Below are 12,138 nucleotides of genomic sequence, written 5' to 3' on the forward strand. Positions count from 1 at the left end.
AGGGTCAGCACCAGGAATTGAACCAATGCGTCATGCTGTACCAATGGAGCCACAGGACTACTCTATTCACACTTAGAGTAGGAGTTCTGATCTAGGGTCAGCACCATGCTCTATCAACTGAGACACAGGACTACTGTATTCACACTTAGAGTAGGAGTTCTGATCTAGGGTCAGCACCATGCTCTACCAACAGACAGGACTACTGTATTCACACTTAGAGTAGGAGTTCTGATCTAGGGTCAGTTATGACTTTGAAACAATGATGAATAAGAAAAGGACCTTAACATTTAGAAAATATATTTTTAAGTTGAAAAATATTGTATTTCTGACCTAGGCAACCTTGAGTTTCAGTTGTTACAGTGCATTCGGAAGGTATTCAGACATCTTGACTTTTTCCACATTTTGTGATGTTTCAAACTTATTCTAAAATAAAATTTGCAAATGTATAAAAACAAAAAACTGCAATATGAAATTTACATAAGTATTCAGACCCTTTAATCAGTACTTTGTCGAAGCACCTTTGGTAGCGATTACAGCCTCGAGTCTTCTTGGGTGTGACGCTACAAGCTTGGCACACCAGTATTTGGGGAGTTTCTCCCATTCTTATCTGCAGATCCTCTCAAGCTTGGTCACGTTGGATGGGGAGAGTCGCTGCACACATGTTTTCAGGTCTCTCCAGAGATGTTCGATCAGGTTCATGTCCGGGCTCTGGCTGGGCCACTCAAGGACATTCAGAGATTTCTCCCGATGCCACTCCTGCGTTGTCTTGGCTGTGTGCTTAGGGTCCTTGTCCTATTGGAAGGTTGAACCTTCGCCCCAGTCTGAGGCCCTGAGCCCTTTGGAGCTGGTTTTTATCAATGATCTCCGTTCATCTTCTCCGTTCATCTTTCCATCGATCCTGGCTAGTCTCCCAGTCCCTGCCGCTGAAAAACATCCCCACGGCATGAAGCTGCTGCTGCCATGCATCACCGTTGGGATGGTGCCAGGTTTCCTCCAGACGTGATGCTTGGCATTCAGGCCAAAGAGTTCAATCTTGGTTTCATCAGACCAGATAATCTTGTTTTCTCATGGTCTGAGAGTCTTCAGGTGCCTTTTGGCAAACTCCAAGCAGGCTTTCATGTGCCATTTACTGAGGAGTGTCTTCCGTCTGGCCACTCTATCATAAAGGCCTGATTGATGGAGTGCAGCATAGATGGCTGTCCTTCTGGAAGAGCTCTGTCAGAGTGACCATCGGGTTCTTGGTCACCTCGCTGACCAAGGCTCTTCTCCCCCGATTGATCGGTTTGACCTGGGGCCAGCTCTAGGAAGAGTCTTGGTGGTTCCAATCTTCTTCTATTTAAGAATGATGGAGGCCACTGTGTTCTTGGACCTTCAAAAATGCAGAAATGTTTGTTTTGGTACCCTTCCCCAGATCTGTGCCTCAGCACAATTCTGTCTCTGATTCTAGAGACAATTCCTTCGACCTCATGATTTTTGCTCTGACAGGCACTGTCAACTGTGGGACCTTATATAGATAGGTGTGTGCCTTTCCAAATCATGTCCAATCAATTGAATTTACCACAGGTGGGCTCCAATCAAGTTGAAGCATATAAAGGATGATTTATAGAAACAGGATGCAGCTGAGTTCAATTTCGAATCTCAAAGCAAAAGGTCTGAATACTTATCTAAATAAGATATTTCTGTTTTTTATTTTTAATACATTTGCAGACCTTTCTAAAAACCTGTTTTTGTTTTGTCATTATGGGAATAGTGGTATATTTGTATTTAATCTATTTTAGAATAAGGCTGTAACGTAACAACATTTAAAAAAAGTCAAGGGGTCTGAATACTTTCCCAATGCATTGTATATAATTATATATATTTTATGTTATGTTTCTGAAACAATCATCAAACTTGTGAGACTTTTGCCTCAACGTCCAGGAAAGAGTTCTGCTTGATGCAACGTTTCTTAATGCTTTTATCAAATGTTTTTTTTTGTAAACTGTGTTGTGACATTTTTTTAAATATACTTTTAAGAATAAACTTAATTGTCATTGTTTTCACCTTGTTATAACAGTATCTTCAGTGGAGAGAAAATGGAAATCTTTCAACATCTCACCTCTTGTACTTTACAGTACATATAGTAACTACAAATAATACATTTACTTTGGGTTGTATAGCAATAGTGGTTTATTCACCTTCACTATCATCATCATCATCAGTACAAAATCAACACAGACACTTTCAGAAGGAGCAATGTCCTGTTACATGAAATATTATTTATTGCCATTTTAAAACACATCATGCAGACACAATATGACATCATGGATGTTTGGAGAGTTGAAGGTAGTTCCACCAGCGAGGGCGTTCCACTCCGGAACACAGAAAGATGGAACATACCGGAATGTTCCATGATTGATAATATTACATCTCACAGTTAACAAGTTCAGATTATTTATTGATTTAAAGCCTTTGTCCTTAGATGAATATCCACCATTTTGTCCAACTAGTAGTTAGAGAATTGAATACATCATTGTTAATGAGAATGTGATGTCAAACTATTCTTGACCCCCTAACTAGTGTCAAACTTTCCCAGGTAGGAAGAGAGGGGTTAGGGGTGGATGGGAGAGTGGATATCCAATGAAGAGATATCGTTTACCCCCCTGACAGCCCCATTGAGTCTGTTTTGGGGATAGAACATGGGGCTGGGGCAGTGGGGGTAAATATGGGCGTCCCTTCTGATAGGCCACACCCACAGGAAGTGTCACTAAATGACGTTGTTGAACAGATGCATGGACTGCATGATGTAATCATCCTGGACGGGAGGCAGGAAGGGACAAAAAGCACAATGGGTAAGAAGCAGCTGGAGAGAAGGTTTCATTCTATTTCCATGTATCTCTTTCCTCCTAGAAACCCTGTTGTATAAGAACCCAAAGTGAACCGGAGGGCCTTGTTGTGGTCACAATAACAACCCTTTGTCAGACATCCCTGTGGTCCTTCACACATTCCTGAGTCAGTACCTAGGAATTAGTAGATGTCATCCAGACCGTTTTTACATGTATAAACAGCTGGATCTCGTCTGAGCGGTTAGCTGGATGTGACGAGACCCGCTACGTACTTAATGCTGATTGGTTTTGGTTCTGCCCACTATAGTGCTGTCTGGTCAGAACACGGTGTTGAGGTCCGTCACTCTACTCTTGATGGTCACCACCACATACATGCAGACACAACTGTTTCCATTTGAAGATGTTTTATATTATTGTGTGGTTATATTCGCTGGTCTCACACTTCAGTAAGGAACTACATGTCAAAAGTCTGTCAGCAACACAACACTTCTTCTCAAGACTGACGATGCCGTGCACTAACTAAAGGTGAGGGGAGGCGGTGTCCTGCAGCGCATCCAAGCACCCTGATTGGTTGGATGACCAGCGGTGTGAAGGATGATTGACAGGGCTGCAGGCCAGTCAAGTTGAGGGCATGCAAACACACACAGTCATGCCACGCCCATAGGGCTCTGGTCAAAGGTAGTGCACTATATAGGGCTTATGGTGTCATTTGGGAAGCAATCAGTGTAACAGAATGACAGTGGCATGTTGTACTACTACAAATGTGTGTTTGTGTGGTTAAATGTGACTTTGTCAAGTAGCCAGTGTTGTTTTTCACCATTCTATCTGATGTATTGTCAGTTTGTAATGTTATTAGTCCAACATTATTGAGGACATGATTATTAGGATGCAGTAATGTTGAGATGCCAGTAGGGGGAGCTCTAGTCTAGAACACTGGAACCTTCAGTACCACTTTGATACAGCTGATGAGGAGTGTAAATTGAATGGGTTTGTAGAATAGAGGGAAAATCTAATGAAAGGTGTAGACCTTACCATGAAATGCTTACTTACAAGTCCATGGAACCGGTCAACTGTTAGCAGCATACTGCCCTGCATCCCACTGCTAGCTTGCTTCTGAAGTTAAGCAGCGTTCACCCTGGTCAGTTCCTGGATGGGAGACCAGAAGCTACTGGAAGTGGTGTTGGAGAGCCAAAAGGAGGCACTCTTTCCTTTGGTTTAAAAATATATACATCCCAATGCCCCATGGTAGTGATTGGGGACATTGTCCCGTGTAGGGTGCTGTCTTTTGGATGGGATGTTAAACGGGTGTCCTGACTCTCTGTGGTCACTTAAAATCCCATGACACTTATTGTAAGAGTAGGGGTGTTAACCCTGGTGTCCACTGCTAAAATTCACAATCTGGCCCTCATGCCACCTAATCATCCCCAGATTTGAATTGGCTCATTCATCCCCGTTTTAAATATTCCCCAGGTTGTTGATGTAAATGAGAATGTGTTCTCAGTCAACTTACCTGGTAAAATAAGGCTTAGATAAATAATAAATATATATATAGAACTTTGACCTGTTCCATGTAGAACTTAGAACTGATAGTAAACACATTCTAATATATTATAAACATTCTAAATAGTAGACTATAGTAAACACATTCTTAGATATTATAAACATTCTAAATAGTAGGCTATAGTAAACACATTCTAATATATTATAAACATTCCACATTGTAGGCTATAGTAAACACATTCTAATATATTATTAACATTCTAAATAGTAGGCTATAGTAAACACATTCTAATATATGTGAGCGGACCAACTAATTGGGTGTCACTCTAAAGTGGGAAGGTGGAACAAACGAGTCAGGAGTAGGTTTCTTGATTGAACACAATTCTATATTGAGGGCATTTGGTCAACACAAACACTCCAACATAATCAATGAAAATCTTCTTCTCCAGCTTAAGCAGGAACACAATATGATTGTCTTTTAAACTATAACAAAAGTCACCGGATTGTCACCGTCTTAATGGTTCTTCATAGATAGCTCCTCTCTCTCGGTGGCCATCTTCCAGAGTTAGTTCTTCCCCCCTTTCCTGTTGGTTCCATACTCTCTCTTATAGGGGAAGGAGAATATCTCATTAGTAGTGTCAGCTGTGCTCAATTGCCTCTGGTTACCTTGTCTCCCATGCCTTGTTGGGCTACCATCCGTGAGCCCAGCCTGCCCTCTGGTGGTCCTTCCACATATATTATAAACATTCTAAATAGTAGGCTACAGTAAACACATTCTAATATATTATAAACATTCCAAATAGTAGGCTACAGTAAACACATTAAGATATTATAAACATTCTAAATAGTAGACTATAGTAAACACATTCTAATATATTATAAACATTCTAAATAGTAGGTTATAGTAAACACATTCTAATATATTATAAACATTCCAAATAGTAGACTATAGTAAACACTATTCTGATGTGCTGTTCTGGTCCTCATGCATGTTAATGACTTAAAGAGGAAGGAAAGGACAGTTCTGCATCAGCTACTTGTGTCCTGACTACTTTACATATTAGTCAATCACAGAACTGACACTTACTAGCAGTTCCCACTCACTACCAGTAAGTTGACTCACTGTACAAGACCTCTCCCCTTCACTTCACTCTGTAAGTACTCTTGACAATATCTTGAAATATGTTTTTTAGTTTTTAGCCACAAGTCATGTACTCAAGCGTCTCAGACTTGGAGTGCTGATCTAGGATCAGGTCCTCCTGGTCCATATAATTATGATCTAAATGAGATAACTAATCCTAGATCCTACTCTGAGACACTTTGTGAATACAGACACTATCATATAATGATGATATAAAAGGTATGTGTGACTTGCTGTTCATCCTCACAGCTTGGGGACAGGAGTTATCATTCAAGCTGGTGGTAACTGCCTTGCTCATATTGGCAGATTTTTCCACCTTGCCAGCTCTGGGATTTGAACCAGTAATGTTTCAGTTACTGGCCCAACGTTCTTAACCACTATGCTACCTGCCGATACCGCTGACACACCATATTACCAAACTATTATGATGTTAATAACACACCATCCACTCAAGGCTGTGATGATGATGTGTTGTTATAACTGCATCCCAAATGACACCATATTCCCTATAGAGTGCACTACTTTGACTAGAGCCCTACCCGCTGCCCCTGATGGTTTGTATGTAGTTATTCACCAGCTATAGAGTGAGTTGTTGTTTATGTTTCTGAGACTGCAGAGTGGGAGATGCAACAATGGCCTTGAGAACAGCAGGAAGTGTGTTGGTGGTCTTTCTCTGGTCTGTAGCAGGTATGGTCTCATTCTTATCTTTTAGTTCTCTGTTTATCAATCTACAGACATTTCTAAAAGGATAAGAATCATAATGTTATTCTGGTGTGTTCTGTTAGGAGTCTCCACTTCACTTAAATAGTTATCTTTCACAACTCACTGAGTGACGCTTTTCTGTGGTTTCCATTCACAATGAAATCAGGAACTATGGCAACAAAGTGTGGACAAACCCTACCTTCAGTGTGAGCCAATATACCTTGTCTTCATTCTTACACCATTGTGATGTGTGACTGTGTTTCAGTGGTACTGGGTCAGTATGGCTGGAGAGTGAAATACACCACTCAGAGTATCTGTGCCTTGAAGGGGTCAACAGTGGAGCTGACCTGCTCTTTCAGCTATCCCAGAGGTCATAACGTCACATCAACCTTCTGGTTCACTAAAATGGAGGCTGGTGTAGAACCTAAAGATATAGGTCAGGACCCGGAGTATACAGGTCGTCTGGAGTATCATGGAGATAAGAAGAAAGACTGTACCCTGAGAATCACAGACCTGAGAGAGAGAGACACAGCTAAGTACAAGTTCAGATTTATAACAGATCAGACCAGAGGGAGATATTATGGAGATCCTGGAGTCACTCTGTCTGTAACAGGTACAGTAACATGCTTTATACTGCTAGTCTGTTCAATTAATAGCTACTGTCCATTTAGGTCTAGAAATTGGATTTGTATATATGAAACATATTTAAGAATTAAATGAGTTTGAGAATGTCTTGCATCATGTGATTAAACTAGAGAACAGGTGATTCAGGGTTTTAATGTTTTGATCTACTACAGCTCTGCAGGTGAAGGTGACTTATTCACATCGGTCACAGTGGAAGACACTGACCTGTAGAACCACCAGCTGTCCTCTGACTGGTAACCCCACCTACACCTGGTACAAGAACGGACAGGTAGAAACTGAGAAGACTTCCACCTATTCAGTCATCCCTAATGCTGTAGACAGCTACTTCTGTGCTGTAAAAGGCCATGAGGATCTCCACTCTCCTGCAGTGTGTGAGTACAGTACAATAGTACAGTATTCTACTCAGCAAGTATCATGCATTCAGGGAAAAGAGATGTCTTACCTTATCAATCATTTCAGACAAAATCATTGTTTTACTCATTAATAATATTACTTTGAGAAAATGTTTGATATTTTACATCAGATAAACCAAAGAACACCTCAGTGTCAGTCAGTCCCTCTGGTGGAATAGTGGAGGGCAGTTCAGTGACTCTGACCTGCAGCAGTGATGCCAACCCACCTGTCCAGAGTTACACCTGGTGGTACAAGAAGAATGGAGGTCACTATCAGAGTATGACAGGACCACAGCATGTCTTCAGTCAAATCCAGCCTTCTGACAGTGGAGAGTACGACTGTGAGGCCCAGAATGAGATGGGGACAGACAGGTCTAGGACCATTAACATGGATGTGAAGTGTGAGTAAAGTACAGCTCAGTGTTTGAATCGTAAGGTAGTAAAACAATTATAATTAAATGAATTAGTCCTAAAGCATATCATCTCCAAATGTGTATTTGTTAACGTTTTAGATAGATAGAGTTTTAGATAGTTCTCTGATATTGAACAGAGAATATATTTTTGGCATGTCATTTGTAAATATACTACTGTCGTAAATATACTACTGTCCTACCCCTCTGACAAATTCTCCTTTACCAGATGACCCAAAGAACACCTCAGTGTCAGTCAGTCCCTCTGGTGAAATAGTGGAGGGCAGTTCAGTGACTCTGACCTGCAGCAGTGATGCCAACCCACCTGTGGACAAATACACCTGGTACAAGAAGAATGGAGCTTCACTGACAGGATCAGAAAAGACATACAATTTCACGACCATCAGCTCTGAGGACAGTGGAGAATATTACTGTGAGGCTGAGAATAAATATGGACGTCTCAACTCTTCTTCTGTGTCTGTGGACGTTCAGTGTTAGTACACCTAACCTCATCTTCTGATCAGAGGATCACATTTAAATTCATATTTCAATCACAAGTAAAACACTATTTAAAACATTGTTGTTACATATTGTCCTCCAGATGACCCAAAGAACACCTCAGTGTCAGTCAGTCCCTCTGGTGAAATAGTGGAGGGCAGTTCAGTGACTCTGACCTGCAGCAGTGATGCCAACCCACCTGTGGACAAATACACCTGGTACTTTCAAAATAAGACTTTTCTAAATGGATTTGGACAGATCTACAACATAAGTAAGTTCAAGTCGAAGGACAATGGACATTACCATTGTGAGGCCTGGAATGGAAGAGGATCTAGGAACTCTACAGCTCTGATGATCATTTTACCAGGTGAAGATTCATCTTATATATTTCAATACAAAATTATGTTACAAACTAATATTAATAATTATACTTTGGCTTATCATACTTTGTGTTATAATTATATATACATCGAGATTAGATAACAAATATTGTACTATTGTCCTAGACTACATTTATGTTAAATTTATAAAATGCCAGGACTCATATCATCCATATTTTATTACAGGGAAACAGACCTCAGTTCTGACTGCAGCTGTAGGAATCATAGTGGTTGTTCTGGTTCTCATCCTCTGTTTCTCTGGACTCATGTGGTTCAGGTGAGAGATTCTTTTAAAGATTCTTTTTTATTAACTTACTTTGTTCATTCATTCAATAATAAATTAATTAATTCATTAATGTGCAAACCAGGAAGAAGGCCTCCAAATCCACCTCTGACACAAGAGACACATCAGAGAATGTACAGGTGAGTCTGTTACTATCAGATTATTTGTATTGCTTTGTTGGACATTTCCACTCCTCATGTTGTCTGTCTTCTTCCCATCAGGGAGACTCTAGTCCCGTGTATGAAAACGTCTCAAGCGTGGCCTTCACCCCTACTGCAGCACAGACAGCAACCACCGTCGACCAGGATGATGTTCACTACGCCAGCGTCCACTTCTCTCGCTCCAAAAACCAGGAAGTGCCTCTGTACTCCACCATCCAGCAGCCTCAACCCCAGAAACAGGACGAGGATGTCCAGTACGATGCTGTGAAATTCGACTGGCCCAGTAACTCCAACCGGTGAGCATATTCTGCCATTAAAATAACATAGAGCCATTTCTAGAGCATTGTGATACACCACAATAAAGCAGAAGTTGTTTTTTTTACAACCAAATTTCAATTTTTTATGTAAATGCCATGTTATAGAAAGGTCCAGACACCTTTTATTGCAATTTCACTTGTTTTAGAGAAACTTACCCCAACCAGTAATTCACTTCCTCTTCCTCGTTGTGCAGTAGAGGCTCTGAAAAACATGAACACATGCTCCAAAAACACCCAAATACGTCTTTTAGAAACAGAAAGCTCTCAGTATAGTGAAGCAGGACTTTAGATGTAACAGTTGTACACATGAAAGTGTCATTCCAAACTTTATCCACAACGTTATATTCCATTGTGTGACTCGTGCTGTTTCCCCGTCCAACTGTTCTATTCTCAGTGTATCATGCTGCTAGAACGGACGAGAAGCATCGTTCAAGTCTCAACAACATGGAACATAACGTTGTGGATTAAGTTCTGAATGACAGATTTCATGTGTACAACATGTAAAGACCTGCATCACTAAAGACTCCTTAGAGCTTTTTAGTTTCTAAAAGGTTGTTTTGGGTGTTTTTGGAGCCACTTACTGAACAACGAGGATGAGGAAGTGAATCGCTGCTTGGGGATAGTTTCTCAAAAACAAAATCTGTCCCTTCTATAACATACCATTTACATATATATTTTATTAGATTTGGTTGTAAACAAGCTTTATTCTTGATTACAGCTCATTCATATGCTGCTGCTTATTGGACAAGAAGACCATGATGTCATTAATAAGCAAAAGAGTTGATCCCGAGTGGCCACTAGTGACGGCACTTCCTTAAACTACAAACATAGCAATTAAAATCTCAAGACAATTCCTATGTCTATAATGAGAGAGTGGTGGTTTTGAGGTACTGTTTTGTGTTCCAAATTGAACCCAAATTGAATTCCTTATTTAGTTCACTACTTTTTACCAGAACCTTATTGGCCTTGGTCAAAGTAATGCACTATAAAGAGTCTAAGAAGGTTTTTTTGGGATGCAGATTCTGTTTCATTTCTGTTTCTCTCTCTTCAGACCCACGGCAGCACAAGCAGCTGAGGAGGACTCCTCTGTTCTCTATAGTAGAGTCAACAAACCCTGAAGACCTGAACACAACAAACCCAGAACCCAGAAGACCTGAACACAACAAACCCAGAAGACCTGAACACAACAAAGCAAGGCCCAGAACCAAGAAGACCTGAACACAAGTTTGACAGAAACCCTGTATATCTGGACCTGTATAGTCCAACTAAGTGTTATAATAATATATCATGATATGCCATTTAGAAACACTGGTATCCTAAGTGACTTATTCTGCGTGGACACATCTTTCATGCCGGTGGCCCCATTGGGAATTGAACCCATACACCAGGCTCTACCAACTGAGAAACAGGACTACTGTATTCACACTTAGTTGGAGAGCTGATCTAGGGTCAGCACCATGCTCTACCAACACACAGGACTACTGTATTCACACTTAGTTGGAGAGCTGATCTAGGGTCAGCACCAGGCTCTACCAACTGAGACACAGGACTACTGTATTCACACTTAGTTGGAGTGCTGATCTAGGGTCAGCACCAGGCTCTACCAACACACAGGACTACTGTATTCACACTTAGTTGGAGAGCTGATCTAGGGTCAGCACCATGCTCTACCAACACACAGGACTACTGTTTTCACACTTAGTTGGAGTGCTGATCTAGGGTCAGTTTTGTCTTATAAACAATGCTGTACTTGTCATCTTGCTCAGTTGTGCACCGGGGCCTCCCACTCCTCTTTCTATTCTGGTTAGGGCCAGTTTGCGCTGTTCTGTGAAGGGAGTAGTACACAGCGTTGTACGAGATCTTCAGTTTCTTGGCAATTTCTCGCATGGAATAGCCTTAATTTCTCAGAACAAGAATAGACTGACGAGTTTCAGAAGAAAGTTATTTGTTTCTTGCCATTTTGAGCCTGTAATCAAACCCACAAATGCTGATGCTCCAGATACTCAACTAGTCTAAGGCCAGTTTTATTGCTTCTTTAATCAGGACAACAGTTTTTAGCTGTGCTAACATAATTGCAAAAGGGTTTTCTAATGATCAATTAGGCTTATAAAATGGTAAACTTGGATTAGCTAACACAATGTGCCATTGGAACACAGGAGTGTTGGTTGCTGATAATGGGCCTCTGTACGCCCATGTAGATATTCCATAAAAAAATCTGTTGTTTCCAGCTACAATAGTCATTTACAACATTAACAATGTCTACACTGTATTTCTGATCAATTTGATATTATTTTAATGGACAAAAAAATTTGCTTTTCTTTCAAAAACAAGGACATTTCTAAGTGACCCCAAACTTTTGAATGGTAGTGTGTGTATATATATATATATATATATTATTCTTATTTACATTTTTCATTAAAAAAATATATACACTTATAATCAAATTTATGAGATTATATATGAAGGCTACGAACAATAAAAAAATATATTCTATTCTGTTTCTATTATATTACATTATACAGTCCTGTACTATTCTATTACATTATACAGTCCTGTACTATTCTATTACGTTCTACAGTCCTGTACTATTCTATTACATTCTACAGTACTCTACTATTCTGTTACATTCTACAGTCCTATACTATTCTATTACAGTATACTGTTCTATTCTATTACATTCTACAGTCCTGTACTATTCTATTACATTCTACAGTCCTGTACTTTTCTGTTACAGTATACAGTACTATTCTGTTACATTCTACAGTCCTATACTATTCTATTACATTATACAGTCCTGTACTATTCTATTACATTCTACAGTCCTATACTATTCTATTACATTCTACAGTCCTGTACTATTCTATTACATTCTACAGTCCTGTAC

At 40.1% G+C, this 12,138-nt stretch overlaps 1 protein-coding gene across 1 annotated transcript in view; it reads left to right on the forward strand.

Moving 5' to 3' along the window:
- Positions 1–10,449, forward strand: part of LOC139568062 (hemicentin-1-like) — a 72,792-nt gene extending 62,343 nt beyond the window's left edge. Inside the window, exons 13-18 of the mRNA XM_071389756.1 lie at positions 7,845–8,108; positions 8,217–8,480; positions 8,680–8,770; positions 8,862–8,916; positions 8,998–9,233; positions 10,306–10,449. Of these exons, the coding sequence (XP_071245857.1) occupies positions 7,845–8,108; positions 8,217–8,480; positions 8,680–8,770; positions 8,862–8,916; positions 8,998–9,233; positions 10,306–10,372 (977 nt within the window). The 3' untranslated portion in view covers positions 10,373–10,449. The remainder of the gene's footprint in view (positions 1–7,844; positions 8,109–8,216; positions 8,481–8,679; positions 8,771–8,861; positions 8,917–8,997; positions 9,234–10,305) is intronic.
- The last annotated feature ends 1,689 nt before the right edge of the window (positions 10,450–12,138 follow it).

This window comes from Salvelinus alpinus, chromosome 2, assembly GCF_045679555.1.
Source record: "Salvelinus alpinus chromosome 2, SLU_Salpinus.1, whole genome shotgun sequence".
NCBI classification, from domain to species: Eukaryota; Metazoa; Chordata; class Actinopteri; order Salmoniformes; family Salmonidae; genus Salvelinus; species Salvelinus alpinus.